The sequence below is a fragment of the Protomyctophum bolini genome, assembly GCF_963924005.1.
Source record: "Protomyctophum bolini genome assembly, chromosome: 19".
NCBI classification, from domain to species: Eukaryota; Metazoa; Chordata; class Actinopteri; order Myctophiformes; family Myctophidae; genus Protomyctophum; species Protomyctophum bolini.
Genome location: NC_137880.1, coordinates 1,792,519 through 1,814,412, shown reverse-complemented (window position 1 = coordinate 1,814,412; position 21,894 = coordinate 1,792,519). Strand labels below are relative to the sequence as shown.

The 21,894-nt window shown below is 42.6% G+C and overlaps 1 protein-coding gene across 1 annotated transcript; it reads right to left on the bottom strand.

Moving 5' to 3' along the window:
* Positions 1–8,690: 8,690 nt before the first annotated feature.
* Positions 8,691–14,871, bottom strand: LOC308334108 (uncharacterized protein; the record flags this gene model as incomplete). The annotated part of the gene is made up of 4 exons (XM_080790696.1): positions 14,625–14,871; positions 9,698–9,790; positions 9,137–9,319; positions 8,691–8,785 (listed from the first exon to the last, which is right to left on the bottom strand). Exons 1-4 carry the CDS (start codon positions 14,803–14,805, stop codon positions 8,691–8,693), a joined length of 552 nt encoding a protein of 183 aa, XP_080646822.1. The 5' UTR covers positions 14,806–14,871.
* Between the last annotated feature and the right edge of the window lie 7,023 nt (positions 14,872–21,894).

The window sequence follows — 21,894 nt, the reverse complement described above, 5'->3', positions numbered from 1 at the left end:
ACATGTCTTGTGTGTGTTCTGTCAGGTGGGTGACTGTGAGTGACCCAGTGCCAGTTGTGTCTATGGGGTGTAGTTCTGTTCCGTGGCCAGTAGATGGTGGTGCCTCTCTCCTGTGGAAGGTCTGACAGCTCAGCTTCAACTAGGAGACAAGAGAGTAAAGAGGACGAGGAGATTAATGGAGATATATAGAGGTGTGTGTTTGTGTCATGACACATATAAAGTGAAATTCATTGTTAATTCATTTGAGTTATTAATTTAAAGTAATTTACAGTAGTATTGTGGTTTATATCAACTGGAGTTCAGATGTTCAGATTAATTGAATATGAAGGAACCCAATGGAAACAAGCCGTGCTTTCTTGGCTTATATTATAAATCCTCTTAGCAGACCTTGTATTGAACTGTACTTTCTTGTGCTCTTTTCTGCAAACTGTTAATAAGGTAGCCAATCAATCAATCATAAGTAGGGTTGCCAACTATTAGATTTTCAAATAAGGGACATTTCTCGGGCACGCGGCGTGTCGCCGCGCGCCGACATTTTTTGGTGTCCCTTATTAAAAATTGGTGTCCCTTATTTGAAAATGTTATAGAAAAATTGGGTAATTTCCGGTCAAACCCCCCCCCCCCCCCAATTTCAGGTCTAAATTACGTTAATCAATTACATTAAATTAAACAACACAGTACAATCTTTTGGCTTCCAGCGACCCCACATTGTTTTTTCAGGAACAATATTTCTAGTTGTAATATTGTAATTGTAATATAATATTATATAATTAATATCAAATACTACCTGACCTGTATTGACATGTAGGCCTATATGAGCTGTTTGAGAGTGTAAAAGTGCTACAGTATATAGTATGCATTATTTTTATTATGAATAAATACTAGTCATTACATCTACTTGCATTATAATATGATTTAGTTGATTTTAATGGTTTAAAAAATATATATAACAGTGTATCAGTGTTGGGGTACTTAATTAGTAATTACATTGACCATTTAGCAGTATGAAATTGACAAAAAACGAAATCTAAAAGTTAGTAAAGGTATGATTTGGAAAGTATACATGACTTGAATGAATCTGCAGTCTGCACTGACCTAAAACTTTGCTCTACCCTAACCCTTCCAACATATAGTTCATGCCATAAGGTTTTATAGGTTTAACAAACAGCATACAAAATATTAAGCCTTAAATGGCAAATGTTCAAATCATAAACTTGACCTTATTTCAGACCATTTTACAAAGCATACAGGCTTCTCAGTACCTGGTTTAAATTCACATTTACAGTTACTAAGCCAGTGGTTCCCAAAATGGGGTCCGGGGACCCCCAGGGGTCCTTGAGTGAGTTCCAACGGGTCTCCAGCTAAATGATACTTTGGAACCAAATGGATCCTTATGGGTCTGTAACTCTGAGAGTGCAGGTCCATTTGGTTCCATTTGTATACTCTCAGAGTTAAATTAACATAGATTTTACAATATAAATTGGGGGTTCCAGAGGTAGAAAACTAGAAATGCCATTAAATGGGGGTCCGTGGACTAATGCATGACAAACTGGGGGTCCTTGAAATTAAACGGGTTGAGAATCACTGCTAGAGCCTTATCTTCTCTTATGGGGGTCCATGGCATTAGGTTTTCAATTGGGGGTCCGCAGGCTCATTAGTGTCAATTTGAGGGTCCTTTAGCCCTGGTCCAGTGCTTACAGCGGGGGTCCTTGACATGAAAAAGTTTGGGAACCACTGCTCTAGAGTTGCTTGATGAACAAGGAACTACAGTAGCCTATATGTGTCCCTGTCAGGGCTAACTGGCACATGATGACAGCACAGTCCTTTGCAATTTGCAACTCTAGATTTATTATAGCCTAATGATATGAAGTGACTTGCCATAAACCATCCATTGACTCCCCATTCATCCAATTTGCATCTGCTTGTATTAAACGACATTAAACTCACCAACATTGCAGCTGTAGGGAAAGGTTGAATATCCACTTTCAAACTGCAAAGCTTTTGTTTCATAAAAATCCACCGAATATTTTTCCCACTCAGCTCTGCACTTAGTTTTTCTTCTTTTTTAGTTATATCTCACTACTAGAACTTTCTGACTCTGAGGTAGATAAGATGTTTGGCTGTGAACAGCATTCATTAGTTTTTTCAATGTTTTGGACCGGGAGCCTGGTGAAATAGTTGCTAAGATACGACACTGCATAGTGATTGGCTCTGCTGCATGCCTATGAAGAGTACTGACCAATGAGCTGTGCCTAGCGCCTCTCTAGACAGCAGGTTCCATGTATTCCTCCTGTTCCCATAGCTCAGATGGCTGCCCCTTCTGCTTGTGTGTGTATGTGTGAGTGTCCGCATGTGAGCGACTGAGAATCACCATAACGCGCTGTCATTCTTCCACGACCCCAAAATACGGGATTAAGTGCGTCCCGTATCGGTTCATTACGGGACAGGTCTTTTAGTTGTCAAATACGATACAAACCCGTATTTTACGGGACGGTTGGCAACCTTAATCATAAGAGATATCCTGTCAACAGCATTTTGTGAAATTAAAGCCTGCAGAGGGAAGGGAAGGCCGCAGCTTTGAGAGAGGATGTGGTTTAAAAGTTACTTGACTAAAACAACACAGAATGAAATGGAAACAATGTTTTCACCTTTACCAACGCTAGAAGTTTGGTGGCTCTATAAGTGTCTGGTAACTGTGGAACAGTGTTACGTTTAAATGTAAAGTTGCCCAAGGCTTCTCTGAATACAGAACACATACAGTACATGTATTGTAGTGTGCACTGCAGCCCCAGTGGGAGGGCCTGTACAGTAGGCCTAATCTACACGTGTCTCTTGTGAACACATTGACAGCATCCAGACATTAAGATGTGATCATGAGTCTCACCCTCTCTGAGTTTCCATGTGAGGTAGACAGTCAGCTGTACCAGCAGGAGGCAGACAGACAGAAACAGCAGCAGGACTAACAGAGAGACAGGTATAGAGCTGTCTGTCTGTCCGACTGACTGTCTATCTGTCTGTAGAGCAGAGCCAGGTCAGCCCAGTGTCCACTCAGCACCTGCATACTGTCCCTGGATGGAACATAGGCATCATATTACAATAATAATAATAATAATATCTCAAATGTATATGGCGCATATATATCCAAATATGCATATACTATGATGCTATGATATAATTTTAATTTACACAAATGTGTCCCAAATTGTGGGTGGGGATATAAGATATTCTGTGTATGTGTATCGTATTATATGTGATATTTCTAGTAGGCATAGTCTAGAGGTCCAATTTAACATTTACAGTTGTCGTCAGAGGTTTGACTTTACGTTACAGTGTATTCAGATTGCTATCCATAAAACTTTGCATATTATAAAATAATGAAATGTGACCATATCAAAAATATTGGAATTCATGATAGGGTAATCTTTTGCCCCAGCATTTCCAGTGGCATATCAGTAACTTTCTGCATACTTTTTGCCCTGAGTCCTCATTAATGTCTGATGCTGAGGTCTCTAGTCCCACTTGTTCCTGAGATCAGTGGCATTTTATAACACTTAAATATCATGGTGACATTCATGAGTTGAGGTTAGTTTGGGTTAAGCGTTGCCTTTGACATAATGCACAATGCTAACCTTTTGTTGCTTGCTGTACTTTAATTATAGATGAGAATATCTGGGCAATACCGGTATGAGAATGAATTATAAAAACTCCATGTCCTCAAATTATTACATGAATAAAGAATGACATATAGCCTACTCACTGTTTTGATGCATCCAGTGTGCAGAATCTGAAGTGAAGTCAATGGAGATGAATGGACTTCATGTAGTGTAGAATCCTTGCAAACGGTCCAGAGCCTACTACAAGGTAGCCTATACGTTTATTATCCACAATTTGAATGGAGCTGAATTGAAATACTATGGAGAGAGACCATGCAGTCTAATGCAAATTACGATGTCTAGACTATACCTTTGCACTGGGGGGGAAATACATCTCAAACTCAATAAGTTAACGTGACAACCTTGATTTAGCTACAAGCCCAGAGCACGTACTTCCAGAAGTTCTGCTACTCTCAAAAAAATGTTATTTTGTCTGGGGAATTGAGTCAAATACGCTACCACTATACTACGAGGTGAACTTTGATCTGATCAACTAGTCAAACCTTTTTTGGAGGATTAGCAACTAGGCCCAGTCTCCCCCCCCCTCTCTGTATCAACTTACCTTTATTTGTACTTTCTGTTAGAAAACACACTCACACACATAAACCACACTGGCTTGTTGTAGATGCGGCTCTTGAAAAGTCATACTGGGCAAGTGCACATGCATGTCCTGTCCTACATTTTAATGCTAGACATAATCAGCAGAAGGGAACAGGCTGCAGTAGAGCTGTGTGAAGTCTGGTTTAGAGCAGATCTCAGATCTGTCTTATCCCTAAAATGTTGAGCGAACTTTGATCTGTTCAAGTAGTCAAACCTTGTGATTAGAGGATTAGCAACCGTGTGTGTGTGTGTGTGTGTGTGTGTGTGTGTGTGTGTGTGTGTTCTCATACGTCCACCACTGTCCTCCAACTGTCCTCTGTCCTCAGTGTACCCTCTCTGTCCTCTCTCTCTCCATCACTCTCTCTCTCAAGTCTGGCATGGTGTAAATATGTGTCGACATCTTACGACATCTTACAACATCTTACAACATACGACATCTTACAACAACTAAAATGATCAGCTCAACAAGATCTACCCACCATTGCTGAAAAGGTGAAAATAGTTTAAATATGTGCCTGAGGGGGCAAATGCACTTGGAATGGGAAATAGAGGGGGAGAAATCTAACAGTTTTTTTTGTTTTTAATTTGTAATGCTACAGATATTTGTGCACAGCAACACTGTTGAAAACAAAATATTGCATTGTGAGTTTGAGCTTACAGGCCCCTTTTGTCAATCAATCAAGTCACCTACAGTAACTCAAGTGGCATATTCCAAAAATAGTTTTTTATATGATTAAATTAAATATTATTTAGGGACATGTCCTGTGATCTATACCTGTACAGCCTTTGTGATCTACTGGTAGATCGCGATCTACCTTTTGGGCACCCTGGATGAGAGTGACTGTATATTCTTCTCTTGTATTGACTATCTATAATGTAAAATCCATTATTATAATTATCATTATTACATGATTACTATAAACCATGGGTCTGTGACGTGGGAGTACTGTGTAAAAAGTTACAGCGAGGCGGATGAGGCGGTATCACTGGGGCTACGTGAACTGGCAGAGTTGGGTGACTCCCCCATCAGAGGAGGAGGAGCCAAGCAGTGCTAGCACCTCCATAGGAGAAACTGACCTTTTTCATGTCTAAATAAGGCCAGTTTGTTGTGTTTCCTCCTCCTGACACATAGCAGCAGGTTGTCATTGTTACAGAGACGTGAAGTTCATTCTTACATCATCTGAGTTCCCCTCTCGCTTAAGAAATGCTGCAGCGAGAAGGTTCTAGGATGTGGCGAGCACATATATCTCATGCAAGTCACCGTCGTCACGTGACTACGTGTATACTGTCCTCAATGATGACATTTTTCTTCTAATGAACTGAAAAAATCATATACTGGACACGCATGTCCTCCCAGTTCAGCCTTTTAATACCAGACATAATGTATACATAATAGACACTGCCATGCTTCATTTTATGAGCACTGTTTAGTGTTGTGAGATAATTTAGAAAATTGGGGCTGCTGGCTATTTAGAGCAGGGGCTAATGAATTCTGGTTTCATTAGGTGTTCTCAACTCTAAAGTCTTCAGAGCATGATCGGTGCAAACAAAAAAGGACCCAAAAATATCAAATTAAGTCACTCACAAATGCATGCATACCACTTTAAATAACGTACAGAAGTCGAAGGAAGCGAGCTTCCTCAGTGTTTCTGAGACATATGGGGGTGTGAAATCTGGTTTTAAAACATGGCGAACACATGCACGTCACACTTAGTGTGTGAAGTGTGAACATGCTAGAATCTGTTAGGCTTTTTAACAGGTTAATAAGCAAAAAATCGCCAGGGCTTTATCTATATCTCTGATAGTAGGCTAATCATCACTTAGTCACTCACTATACAGTTTTTCACTATACAGTATAGAGCTTTTCTTCAGTAAAAGTCTCCCCGTCCCTCCACGTCTTAAATAAACAGATAATACATGTTCAGGTGAGTTGCCATTTTTCAGCTTTTGCAGTTCCAATTAATTTTTTCTCATTTCTTTGTGTCACCACTTTCACCAATTCTAGTTTAATCAGTAGAATTGTAAAATAAAGAGTTGAATAATGCTCTTGTCAAGTAAAGTTTTATTAAAAGCTTTCATAAAAACAGGGTTAAAATACAGCTACATAATATTGCACTACTACTTTCTCTACAGCGGCTAGACCAAATCAGCTTCATCAAAATAGCAGCTCTAGTACCTTGTGACGCGTTGTGAACTTGTAGATTTGCTATTTTTGAAGACTAGTTTCTCAGAATTTCTATTATGACTATAATAATAATGAATAATAATGCAAGGTTCATGTGGTTAAAGACTAACAATACGAATATAAGAAGATCAAAAATACATGATATGAGCGAACAAGCAAAAACAAATGGCATATATAGCAAAATAGAATGACATAATTTAGCTTCACCATCAGAACTTATTGGATTTTTTCTTTTAGCAAATAAAATGATATGACCACAAACATATACTCTTTTCATTTAATGAAGGGGCTTTTTTTTGGCCAGACCAGTGTCTGGCCACTGCAAGGCTAAACAGAAGGAAGGCACAGAGGTCTAAAACCCAGTTCGTCACATGTCCGACACATGCAGTTGCAACTTGCAACCAGTTGTAACAAGTTGCAGTGGTCTGACTCTGAATTGACCCGTAGCAGGTAGGCACACTTTTGGTTGTGACTAGTTCAATTTGCGAAGTGGACTGGGCTTTAGCCTTTCATGATCAGAGGTCATTCTTGAGACTATCTTTAGCTTGGGCAAAACAATCCCATGAGGTCTTTCTGATTGACTTGAATGAGCCCTTGTGGAGTGTTAATGCTCTGAGCCCTCCTGATCACTTTGACTGTTGTTCATCAAATGTGCCTCTGTATGTATGTGGGGCCTTTTTAGTTTCAGCCACTGAAATACAGGGTCAGGCTAATGAACAGTGGGTGTACAGTAATAGTCGCATCGCGATGCGTTGTGAGCTTGTAGGGGCAGTACTGGCTCAGGGGTTGCACCGGATGGAAACCAGTCGCGAGGTTCCCAGTTCGAACACGGGCTCCCCCAGAGTTAGTGTCGAAAGTGTCCTTGAGCAAGACTCTGAACCCCGAATTGTTCCCGATGTGCAGGTTGGTGCCTTGCATGGTTTCCCCCGGCGTCGATGTGTGAATGTAATGCACAATCTCTGTAAAGTGCCTTGGATGAAGGCGCTATATAAATAAAATGTTACCATTTGTAGATAATCTATTTTAACATGTTTAAAAACAAAAACAAAAAAACGTTTTTCATCCTACCTGATCCTGCCCTATATTCTTGGTCCTCAGGGGTCGCCCAGGGCTCTAACATTTTCATGTCAAGGACCCCCAAATGTATGTAATTGATATGTATTTGACCGCAGACCCCCATCTAGAGGTCTTTATGTCAGAGACCCCCGAGACGTTTTTGTAAAAGTCTAAATTATAAATGTGTAGATTTTTCTAAAATGTACAAAATAATAGCCAAACTACAATTCTTTAAAAAATATATATATATATCTGGCGACCCACTGGAACCGCACCAATGACTCCTATAGGGGCCCCCGCACCACACTTTGAGAACTTCTGCACTATCTTCACTGTGAAAATAGCTGATCTACAAGCTCACAATGCATCGTTTTGTGACACGCTGTGGGCTTGTAGATCTGCTATTTTCGCAGAATGTTCGTCCCCAGAATTGGGTCAAGGTGTGAAAGCCAAATTAATAACATGCTAAAGCATCATAGTTGGTGGTTTGTGTTAAAGTGGTTATAGGTACAAAATGTAGTACTTAAAGATATATATATATATATATATATATATATATATATATATATATATATTTTTTTTTTATCATTTTCACTACTAATTACTGCTGTAGCAGCAGAACACTGAACTGCAGTTTCATCAATGAAGTGAAAACAAACATCACTTAGTCTCACAGATTGATGACGCTGTAGCTGAACATCCACTATTAGCCCATGTTCCAGGGTCAGGCCTGTGATCGTAGACTGCACAGTTCCAGTATCCATCATTATGACGATATCCACTGCCCCAGTACCTGCACAATAAACAATGTATTTATTTAACCACATCCACTCAGTCACTCAAATAAAGTGACTTTGATAGACTTTGATTACAATGAAAACATGTAAAATGTCTCACTCTGTTGTCAGTGGTGTTCCATCCACCCACGTCCAGCTGCCCTGAGTCCTGTTCAGACCAATCCATGATCCATAAGACCCCTCAGTCCTCAACCCTCTGATGAATACCTGATTATTTGTACATGATTGAATCATCATTAATTCTATTCAATACACTTCACTATAATGATCGACACACGTATGCACACACACGCGCACACACACACACACACACACACACACACACACACACACACACACACACACACACACACACACTAACCTGCTCTTCTCTACTGTTAATGACCACCAGATCAGCTCCTAGACGTCTCTACCTCCCTGCCATGTTTTCCCTCCAGTAGTTCTGTAGTAACAGCTGCATCCAAACTTCTTCCATCCACTGGGACACGGCCTGTCTACAAACATCAAACAGGAGATTTACTTCAGTACATGTTCAATGTACTGGAAATCTATTATAACACACATAACACATCATAATAATAATAGTATTCAGAGATGTAGTGGAGTGGAGGGTAGAACTATTCATCTACTTTATCAATGGTGTTTTCTACTCCCTACATTTACTCAAGTAAACATTCCTGGTATTTTTTACTTCGGATAAGTATTTCAAGTTTGTGATGGGCCTACTTTATACTTCTACACTTCACTACTTCTCAGAGGCAAATATTGTAGTTAGTTTGGACTCCACTACATTTATGTATTTATTTTATTTATACCATTTTAATTTATTTTGTATCTTCTCTCACCTGCTATCTGTGTCTTCAGCTGGTTTACTTCACTTTGAAGCAGGTCCTTCTCCTGGTTCAGGTTGGTGTTGAGGACATTTATCTGGGTAAACTCCAGGGTCTGGTTATCGTAGCTGGACTTTAGGGTGTTGTAATGATGCATCAGGGTGTCGTTGGTCATGCTGTTACTGCAGGGTGAACGATCTGAAGGACAGAAATGGATGATACAGACAGTTATTGTTACTGTTCATGATGAGGTCAAGCCTCTGCGTGGACATTTTTATTTGAGAAGAAGAAAAAACTCAATGTTGTTGTTATTATTTACGTGCATTAAATTGTCAACACTAGGCCTACTTTATTCATCATCTGTTGAGAATTGATTACATGAAACAGTCACCCGTGCGCCCAGTCCCAATGTTTGTAAACTAATAATTCCACACACACCAAAATAAACTTAAATGAAAAAGAAGTTCTGGGTTAATACTGTGGTGGCCTTAATACTTGTCGCATTTACAAAAATTTCAGGCAACAAACTCCCTGAGTGAGTAATGTGGTAGTTTAGTGAATACCGTATATACTCACAGTGCACACCCTGGGCAATGGTCACACCCATTATAAGACACAGAATCCCCAGACACACAGCAACACCCACAACAACTCTGAAAGGCCTTATCCCTGTTAAGACAAAAACAAGATCAGAGTAAATGCTGTTCTATTTCGTCCCTGCTGACCGCCAGAGGCGGTGCTTTAAGCACTGAATACGTCCCTTCGCGCATGCGCAGTCGAGTATTTTATACCAACAATGTCAATTTTGACCCCGTGATGACCCCCGGAGTAGTCTATATCTTCCGGCAGTCACCTGGGGCTCAGTCCCTAATTTCTTCTCGCTTGCGCAAGTTGTACACAGTACAGAGTTCTACAGCAGAATTGAACTGCATTGTTACAGAACTATTGAGTCGCTGGTAGTCCCGTGACCATTATTGGTCGGAGTAGCGACGCGTGCGTTCGCCCTCCAGGAACTGCGACTCTTATTATCGACTTTACATCTTCTTTTCCCCGTGGGAACGAACTAACAAAGGTAAGCAAACAACCCCTGTGCGCATAGGCTGCGTGCGCGCTGCTTCCCTGCCACACACACGGTTGCGTGCTACGATCGGTGACCTGATAGCGTCCCGTTCAGCACTGGTCAAAGCTGAACGGATAAGTTCGGGTCTCTTTGCCAGCTTACACTGTTTGATTCCCATGCATGAATTTAATTGAATTGTATGCTATGGCCTAGTAGAGACTTGCCCACAGGGAATGGTTCACATCAGTGGACCTAAAGGACGCATACTTTCATGCCCCCATTGCTCGGCAACACCGCCAGTTCCTGCGGTTTGCCTATCGAGGCCGCCACTGGCAGTTCAGAGTTCTGCCGTTCGGGCTCTCCCTCTCTCCGAGAGTATTCACAAGGTGTGTGGCAGCGGCGCTGGCGCCTCTCCGATCGCAGGGCGTCAAGATCCTTCCATACCTCGACGACTGGCTGATTTGCGCGCCATCCCAGGCGCTGGTAGCCGAGGACACAGCACGTCTCCTGTCCCATGCAGCCCGGCTGGGGTTAAAGGTAAATGTGGAAAAAAGTTGCCTGATCCCATCCCAAACCACAACATTTATTGGTCTGGCGTTACACACCATAACGATGAAAGCCTGTCCGTCCTCACGCCGGGTGGACGACATTATAAAGTTTCTTCCCATGTTCCGGAGAGGCAGTCGGCTGTCGCTCATCACATTTCTCCGCCTCTTGGGCAAACTGACGTCCGTGGCGGCCGTTGTCCCCCTGGGTTTGCTGCAACTGCGCCCCCTGCAGAGGTGGCTGAACAGTTTTCAGTTGGATGCCGAGCGACACAGACACAAGAAGATAACCGTGTCACAACAGTGTCTACTCGCCCTAGCCCCATGGAGGGACAGGGCGTACCTGTCGAGGGGGGTCCCTATGGGGTCCATTCCCTCTCGCAGGGAGATCGTCACCACCGACGCTTGCCCCCTGGGCTGGGGTGCGGTGTGGCAGAGCAGGACAGCTCGCGACCAGTGGTCGGCGGAAGATCGCCTAGACCACATAAATGTGCTGGAGCTACGTGCGGTGCACCTGGCCCTACAACGCTTCCTGCCATACTTGAAAGGCAGGCACATCCTCATACGGTCAGACAACACCTCAACCGTATTCCACATCAATCACCAGGGCGGAACCAAGTCCGCACGACTGCTAGAGGTGTCCACAGACCTGCTGACGTGGGCGGCCCCCCGTCTCACCAGCCTACGGGCGGTGCACATACCAGGAGCGGAACCACCTCGCAGACTTCCTCTCCCGCCAGAAGCCCCCGTCAGGGGAATGGCGCCTCCATCCGGATGTGGTGCACACCATCTGGGCCCGCTTCGGGAGAGCACAGGTGGACCTCTTCGCTTCAGGGGAGTCAACCCACTGCCCTCGCTGGTTTTCCCTAGCGGAAACCGTCAGTCCTCTAGGCCTGGACGCACTGGCGCACCCCTGGCCACAGGAGCTGCTCTATGCATTTCCACCACTTACCTCTGGTACGTACAGTTCTCCAGAGGGTCGTACAGGAGGGTCACACCATCCTGCTGGTGGCCCCTTTCTGGCCAGGGAGGACATGGTTCCCCCTGCTCCACAGCCTCTGTCACGGAGCGCCTTGGCGCCTCCCCGACAGGAGGGACCTACTGTCGCAGCTGGGAGGCCGGATCTGGCACCCATGCCCACAACGCCTCCAGCTGTGCGTCTGGCCGCTCAGGGGCCGGAGCCACTGCTGAGCAGCCCGGTGAGACACACCATACTGAACGCCAGAGCGCCGTCTACCAGGCTACAGTACGACAACAGGTGGAAACTGTTTCCCAGCTGGTGTAGGGATCTGGGCGAAGACCCAGTACACTGCCCTGTACCCAAAATCCTGGAGTTCCTGCAATCCCTACTAGGTAAGGGCCGGTCCCCCTACCTTGAAGGTTTACGTGGCAGCAATATCCTGCCGCCATGTGGCAATTAACGACCGCACAGTAGGGAGCCACAACCTGGTGTCCCTCTTCCTGAGGGGTGCAGGTTTTTTTTCCCGACAGCATATTGATCCGAAACCTCAATCCTAACCTAACCCTAACCGCAAGCACGGGAGCAGCGCATGTCGGACCATCGCTTTTTCGCATCGCAGCGACGGTCCCCCTGCTGCGGAGCGGACCGTTGCCCCGTCGGCTAGAATGCTGTCGGAAAATAGTCCGCCTCCCCTTCCTGAGAGGGGCTCAGAGGTTGCATCCCCCGAGAGCTCCGTCATGGGACCTTAACCGGGTACTGGACGCCCTGTGCGGGCCTCCCTTCGAACCCTTGGCACAGGCCGAGCTGAAGAGGGCGTCATACAAGACATCCCTTCTCCTGGCCATTACATCGGCAAAGCGCGTCAGTGAACTGCACGCTCTGTCAGTCAGTGAATCATGTCTGAGGTGGAACGCAGACGGCTCGGGGGTCACGCTGTGGCCAAACAAACTGTCGCAGGCTCACCTCAACCGGCCTATCAGGCTGGCTCGATTTAATCCCCCACCTGGGGAGGTGACAGACAAACTGGAGCTGTTGTGCCCAGTCCGGGCTCTGAGAGCCTACATTGAAGCTACTGCACGCATCAGGCGGGCAGAGCAGCTATTTCTTTGCCATAGTGGTGTGAACAAAGGCGGCGCTCTCTCCAAGCAGCGCCTGTCCCACTGGATTGTAGACACAATCAGCCACGCCTATGAGGTAAGTAACCTCCCCGTACCATCAGGGGTACGGTGCCACTCTACAAGGAGCATTTCCACATCATGGGCTGCCATGAGAGGGGTGCCCTTGGAGGACATTTGTGCCGCCGCCTCATGGGCTTCGGCAGGCACTTTCTCAAGATTCTACAGGGTGAATGTGGCCACTCCCCACCCATTGGACGTGGTCCTCTTCCCCGAATCCTCCGGTTCTACCCTTTGAGGTTTGTAATCAGGATTCCTCGTGACTTGGCTGGTATAAGTCATTCAGTGCTTAAAGCACCGCCTCTGGCGGTCAGCAGGGACGAAATAGAACGATAGTTACGTATGTAACTACGGTTCTATCAGTCCCGAATGACCGCCAGAGGCACTCTTGTCACTCAGAATCCTCGTGTTCTCGCGAGAAGATTCTGTAGGAACTGAGCCCCAGGTGACTGCCGGAAGATATAGACTACTCCGGGGGTCATCACGGGGTCAAAATTGACATTGTTGGTATAAAATACTCGACTGCGCATGCGCGAAGGGACGTATTCAGTGCTTAAAGCACCGCCTCTGGCGGTCATTCGGGACTCATAGAACCGTAGTTACATACGTATCGTTAGCTAAACCCAACCGGACCAAAGTACTTTGAAATTACGTTGAAAATCGCTTCTATAACTGTCCTCGGCCTCAACTCTCATCTGTCTCACATTCTTTGTCAAGACTGGAAAAGCATAAATATATGTAGACATCTTTCAAGGATGAGAGGCTTGAATTATTGACAAGTTAATACATGGTAACTATCTTGATAATTACTTGGTTTGGTTTAATGAAAATGGCACTTATCATGATTTTTTGTAAATTATGTACTTGAACTCACAAATAGACATAAGATGTACGTAATGCGAGCGTAAATGCTATTTTATCTTGGCATTCGGGGCTTTGCTACAGTTTCTCTCTCTCTCTCTCTCTCTCTCTCTCTCTCTTGCACACACACACACACACACACACACACACACACACACACACACACACACAACACACACACACGCACACAACACACACATGCACACGCACACACATGCACACACACACACACACACACACACACACACACACACACACACACACACACACACACACACACACACACATATATACATACTGTGGGAGAAGGAGGGAGGGAGATCAGTTAAAATCTTTGAACTTATGGTTTAAACCTCTAAGACCCGCATTAATTTCTACTTGCAAAAAATGTATTTCAACCTTACTACTACTTTGTACTACTAGGACTAAGACTAAAAATGATGTTACAAAAATATAAAAAATATATAAAATTATAAAATTTATAATAATTATATAAAAAAAAATACTAAAACAATAATGAATAAATCATGTTCTAGACATTCTAATGATCACAAAAAAAAGATATTACAATTATTTTACTTACTTTATTAGGGTTAAAGGTCAAAAGTCATAGGTTAAAAAAAAAAAAAAATTGCACAGTCCAGAAACTTTTAATTTGTGTGAATTTCAGCCTCTGTGGGGGGTATTTATATGCAAATATCATGACCAATGGCATTGAAATGGCATTGCAATGAACATCACTGATGACGTTTAGGTGAAAAAATAACGAATTTTTAATAATAATTAAGTAATTAATTAAAATATAACTTGTTGCTATAAAGCAACGCTGGGTCTTAGAGGGTTTTTAAAAGGTTTAAACGTGTTTGTATTGGTGCTTTTTAGTCTTAGTAATATCTCTTACCAGACTTCTTCTTGGTCCGTAGATCTCCATAGACGGCATCGACTATCTTGTCCAGATCAAGACTCTCATAATGTCCTTCTTCAGACATTTCTACATTAGTTCTTCTTGCAGTGACGGTGGTTTCATTCTCGTAGTCTGCATCTTGGACCTCAATGTTTTCAGAATGCCTCGCTACAGCCATCTATACCTTTATGACTTAAATTCTTCCTGCAGGTTTTTGACCTCTTCACAACACACTGATTTCCTATATATATTATCTTCACTACCCTAAACGATGACAGCACTGTTATTTTGACAGCTCACACTGTATGCACACACACACACACACACACACACACACACACACACACACACACACACACACACACACGCGCACAGGTAACGTGGTTAATAGTGCTTCCACTTGCCCAGGCATTATATTGTATTGTGATCCAATGTTCTGTGACTTTAAGATTTCCGGTTGCCTTTAGAAATTACGTAACCTACCGCACTTCCTATTTCATACTGGCTTTGAAAGCGCAATTGATATTGTGGAAAACGTATATACAGTAGGCTACAAGTCAGAGCAGACACGCTTATGCAATTTCCCTGCTATCATGTCATGATCTCTCTAAAGTTACACAACACACAACTGTCCAGTTTTAAGAACACCAACACCAACGATTTTAAATAAAAGTTCAATGACAAATAAGGAGCTGACAGGTTTTAGTCAAAATTATGTAGCAGGTAATATAAGATATACAAGTGAATGAATGCATTCCACCAAAGATCCCTCACATGCCATATTATTTATTGACACTTTTATTTTGTAATGTTTTGTGCAATAGATAGTTTTGGGAGCATTATGTGTTATTATATTTTAAAGTCCTCACTCCTGTTGACGTGGTCTAGGTCTGGGAAGGGGGCGGGGAAGGGCTGTGAGATATAGGCCTATTCGGTCGCCTTAATACACCCCTCACCAAACCTTAATCCAGTCGGACCAATGCTAACCAATGGTATGTCTAACCAAAGTATGTCTCCCGTGGGTTAGTTCTCTGCTCTTAGTAGATTTTTTTCCAAAGTTGTTTTAAGTGTATTTAACCAATGCAAACAGTGAAATATTGTCATAATTCAAGTCTTTATGTTACTATGTGTTTGTTTTGCAAAGGTTTAACTAACTATTTAGTGACATTTTGGTAGTTTGTTTAGTAGCACTGTCTCTAACACACGCACACACACACACACACAGCAGAGACTGCAGCATGCTTGATTGTCAATTGTCCTTCATTACAGCTGGTGTGTTGCAGAGGTGTGCTGTGCTAAATGCCTGCTGCATTTTGTGTCTCTTTATTTCATACATACATGTTTTTGTTGCTCCCAGAGTCCCATGATTTATTGTATGTTTGTACTGAGTGTTTTGTTTTATTTACTTTTATATAAAATACTGTTTAGCCAGTGGTGTATTCATTTCAAATGTATTTGTGATGTAATGTGAATGTTTTGTAACAGATCATTGTTGGCTTGCTCAGCTCTTGCTTGAAGCCAGCTTGGAGAGAGTTGGTGTGTTGCAGAGGTGTAATGTGAGTGATGTAAATGCCTGCTGCATTTTGTGTGTGACTACAAAGGCTAAAGAGTGATCCCGATCGAGTCCCCTTGTCCTACATCTAAACACAATGCAGAGCTCAAACCGGCTACAATGACACAAAAAATATGTACAAGTGTGTCCGGTTTGTGCATGTGTTGGTTCCAGGGCCGGACTGGGTAAAACATACGGCCCTGACATTTTAGCCTATAGACCAACCGTCACCCACCACAACCAGCACACAGAGAGCAGATACTCTTCCGCCTCGCTCGGCCGAGGCCTAATACCACCACTTGTACTGAAAAACATCCGGCCTAACAGGAGGTCTGACGTAAGGGCAGTCCCTGTAACATCTCCCCATGGTTTCCTCATAGTCAACCAACCACCACCAGTAGTTTAACTGGCAGCTTCATGAAGTGTCTTGTGTGTTTTCTCTTCTGTCAGGTGTGTAACTGAACCAGTGTCAGTTCTGTGTCTAGAGGGTGTAGTTCTGTTCCGTGGCCAGTAGATGGTGCTGCTTCTATCCCGTGGGAGGTCTGACAGCTCAGCTTCAACTTGGAGACAAGAGAGGAAAGAGGACGAGGAGATTATATGGATATAGAAGTGTGTGTTTGTGCATGAGTCATTCAGCATATACAGTTAAATTAAGTGTTAATTATTTGAGTCATATTAAAGCATTTATTGTGGTCTATATTAACTATACGAATATGAAGGAACCCGATGGAAACAAGCCATAGTGCTTTCTTGGCTTATAATATTATAAATCCTCTTTGCAGACCATGCATTGAACTGTACTTTCTTGTGCTCTTTTCTGCAAACTGTCAATCAATCAATCAATCAATGAGAAGAGATATCATGTCAACAGCATTTTGTGAAATGATAACCTGCAGAGGGAAGGGAAGAAGTTTAAAAGTGACGGCGCGCCTGATGGAGGGGAAAGGAACTGGTTGGAATAACGTGTTCCTTCCACGCGCTACGTCCAACCAGGGAAACTCCCCCCTGTCAGGTGTAAAGGAGCAACTTGGACACTCAGGCATGAAGGGAGCACGAGTTAAGTCCGTTGCTCTCCCCAGGTTGGCGGAGGGTGTGTAGAGCCCAGGATCACAGTAGATGATTGGCACAGTGGTGAAAAATGGGTTACAAAATCGTGGGATAAAAAATATATATATAAAAAAAAAAAAAGTGACTTGACTAAAACAACACAGAATTAAATGGCATCATTGTACACATGGTGATATCCCCCGCCCCATGCCATCTAAGCCACACGCCACATGCTTGCATGTGGCGATGACCTTAGATGACCATGCTTCGCATGCAACGTGACCATACTGTAAATGACCATACTCCGCGTTTATTCAATAAACCATCTTAAAGGTTCCCATGTCTGATGCTTGGTCTTTCCTATAGTGAATCCGGTATATGCTTCTTCATGGTCTGACGATCTCCATAGACGGCATCGTCTATCTTATGCAGATGGCTGACTGCAAGTGTGGCTGACTTACAGGAAAGGTGAGGGCAAAGTTCAACACAGGTGTGTGAGGTATAGATTAGGAGAAGTAGGCGTAGTGTTATAGGTGCAGAAGGAAATAGAGAGAGTAAATATGCTATTATTCATGTTCCATTTGGAGGAGGAACACAGAGCAGAGGAAAAGAACCCACACGTCCACTATAGGGTGAGCGTGTTTGTACCATATTCTTATTATTATTTGTATATCATTTCCTTTACATAGACACAAGGACAACACAGCAGACTTACACACAAGACAGTTACTAACATAAAAACAACAATGAAGAAACAAAGGAAGAAAGAAGGAAAAAATAAATAAAAGAGAAAAGAAAAAAGAAAAAAAATCCAAGTGGTACATGGGTTGTGTGATGCATGTGTGCATGTTAAGGTGGGTTCCGTCCTACACGGAATCAAATACGCTCTTCGATATGGGGAGTAATTTGTCTCGAAAGTTTTTACAAATGTTCCATGATTTACAAATGTGTTTACAAGATTTGCAAATGTTTTTCTATGATTTGCAAATGTTTTTCCACGATTTACAAATGTATTTCGTATTTTTACAAAACATATATAGATTTGTGTGTGCGTTTATCCTAAAATACCATTTGTAAATCCTCAATTCTGCGTGTGAATTGTAAATCTGCATTTGGCATTCCTTTTTCCTGTTGAATCATTTTATGGCCTCGATTATACTATAATGCTACCCATACAGTAGTTCACCCTGCAGCAACAGAACACATTACATATACCAAGTTACAGCAATGACACTACTGCATGGGGTCTAGTCTATCTACTTTGTTATAGCAAATGCTCCACAACAACACAGTGAAACAGTGAACAGTGAAACACTCCTTAAACAGTACTTAATTATCTGTTTTGAATCTCAGGTATGTTTCCATTGCATAGTTGTCTCATCAACCTAGAGTACACACCTTAATGAACTGACACCAACTATTTAAGCTACGTTGACTAACACAAAACTAGTTTAGCTTGTAGAACATCCTGTCTCCTCATGTCCCCAAGTAACACTGTCCTCTGAAAGGCCATCTGCAATAACCTAATATTAAGTAAACTGCGCACCCATTCACCTTTGCAGCTAAGTGTCCCTTTCTCGGACTGCAACTGTAGCCTACTTACTGTATAAGACGGAAGACCCATTTATTGAAATCCCAAACATGGAATATACTTGGACCATGCATTATGCCACATAATGCCTGTCTGGACGGCCACCTGCCAATATACAGTGGATAACTTCCCAGTCTTTCTGGGTAAGTTGGGTGACATATAGCTATTTTTACCCTAACATCCCAATTTTGGGCATGTCATTATAGGCTAAGAAGAAAGGACAATTGCTGATCTACAAGGTCACAACATGCCGTAATGTGTTGTGAGCTTGTAGATCGGCTTTTCCCCAAAAATAAGTTTTGATAAATGACTTATTTTAAAATGTGTAGCGCAGTGGAATAGAGTAGACACTATGACACGTCAAGAGTCAATTAGTACTATAGGCTATACATTTGTGTTCTGGTAATATCATTGATCACTTGTTTTGCATGTCCGTGGCAAAAATAAAATATTAATGGAAATGTCCATCACATTCACAAGCTGGCAAAGTGATTTCCCCGGGTGCAGATAGCTGCTGTATTATCATGGTTATTGGTGGTGGTGGCAATATTAATAATTTTAGTCTGAATATATCAAATCCTGTTTTGAGGATCACACAAGAATAGCATCACTTTATGGACAAAATAACACCCAAAAGGGTTCATAATTTCAGTCTGCTTGAGGTGTAATGCAGCTTTAAACAAAATAGCAGACAGTGGCACTGGTACATATCTGAACTCATCTTCTCACAGTGCGTGTCAACCACATAGCCGACACTTCTCAGCTTCAATGATGTTTTTCATACCAATCGTTGCATAGAAGCATCATGGTTTTGTTATGCGTACACACCCATGGTACTGTGCCAAGAGAACTCACAAATCAAACTCACATACAGTACACGCAGTCAAGTTGTCTACAGTCTACCGATGTTAACCATCTCAAACCAGAGTCTGTTTAATTATTTAATTATTTAGTTTTATGAAGGTTTTATACTGTGAATTAATTGCACTAGCAAAGTGTAACATGCAGTGAGGACGGAACGTTTGTTCTGCCCCATTGGTTCTCTGGGGTCCTAATATAAGGAGTGTTCTACCCCATTGGTTCTCTGGGGTCCTAATATAAGGAGTGCCGTAACAGAGGCTTGTCATGTCAGCTGTCACTCAACTCAATGAAGGCGTGTTTTGGGCTGTAAAACAATCTGCCCATTTTGACCTATTTAGTTTTTCTTGCAAATATTTGATGCTGCTGCTTTAGATTCTACCAGCATATAAATAACACAGCAGAGGCCCTTCCAGGGACCCCTGGGTGCCACAGGCACACAGTTTCATTCGACTATGAATGGGCCTTTTGCGCCATGACACAGTACGTGCCCTCTTGCCCTTATATGCTCCAAGGGCTAACTGAGCTGACAGTCCTGGTCCACCTAAATGCTCCAGGGTATGCCTATGCCCTATGCCCTATATAGGTATACCAGGGTCAACTCACATAAGTTACCCCAACCTAAAAGTCTATGTACGTGACCTGCCTCGTCTAGAGGCGACACCCAGGACTACGTGAGTCATAGCAAGCTCTGCCACGTCCAGGTTATAGAATCTTGCAAAAAGTTGACGGATGACCAACTTGCAACCGTACACAAGATATGGTTCAAGAGTTATAAGCCAAAACGTAAAGTGGGCTGTTATAGCGCCACCATGAGGCCGACCGATATAATTATAAGTTAATTCATTTTAGTAATTATTATGAACCTATTATTATGACGAGACGAGACAAGCTGTCAGCCAATTTCATTGGGAAAAAAATGCTGTCTGTATTACACTATACAATATTATACTTATTACACTATTACACTATTATACTTATTACACTATTACATTTATTACACTTATCGGATTGAGGGAACATAGGGCTGAGGGAACATAGGGTCTGTTTTGGAATGGGACAACATAGGGCTGAGGGAACATAGGGTCGGTTTTGGAATGGGACAACATAGGGCTGAGGGAACATAGGGCTGAGGGAACATAGGGACGACCCCCACTTGGGGATCAAAATTTTGATCTAGTAGATCTGCTATTTTTGCTCTTTTTTAAATTGAAATTCTGAATTATTTTTAGCTATTTCTGAATTGAAATCTTGAAAAGTTAATGTTTTATTTCATTTCAAATACTTTTTTTTTAAATATATTTTTTATCCCACGATTTTGTAACCCATTTTTCAACCCTGTGTCAATCATCTAATGTGATCCTGGGCTCTACACACCCTCCACCAACCTAGTCCCCATATATGGGGGACAAGGGGAGAGCAACGGACTTGAACTCATGCTTCCTTCATGCCTGAGTGTCCAATTTGCTCCTTTACACCTGACAGGGGGGAGTTTCCCTGGTTGGGCGTAGCGCGTGGAAATAGAATACATTTATATGTTCTTACTTCTTATGTTAAATTTAGGAATTTAAATGCAAATACATTAGACATAAAAAAAAACTAGTAGGCCTACTCATAATATAGACTATAGTAATTAAAGCGGATCATGTTTGCATGTGTTGGAATTGGAATTGTAATTGTTTTGGGGGAAAACTTTCACCTGGACAGGACCTTTAATGACAATGTCACACCGCTCCCTATCACTCAGCTGTCCTGGCCAAAGAGCTGGGTCATCAGTTATGATGTCATTCACTGGCACTGCAGGTGCTTCAGAATCAGATTGCTCCTCCTCTGGCTCCTCATCTTCACTTCCATCTTCAATATCATCATTATCACTGTCACTGTTACTGTCACTAGTAATAATATACCCTTGGACTACCAAACCTGGAATAAACGGAATTAATCGAAAAATATAAACATGCCACAAACGGAATAAACGGAATTGGGGGCTTTTTGGCGCATAGGCTAGGTGGGGGTCTAATGCAACTTGTGACAAGTTTCGTCTAGCTGTGATCAATGGTTGGTTCACAATTAATTGTTCAACCACTAGAGGACAGCAAGGTCTAACCAAAAAGAGAGAGAGACAGAGCATAATAGCATTATAGCATGCGGCAGCCTCCAAAAGTGACGCAAATCACCTCACTTGTTGCCTGCGTGAAACATGATCCTCAGCCGGTTCA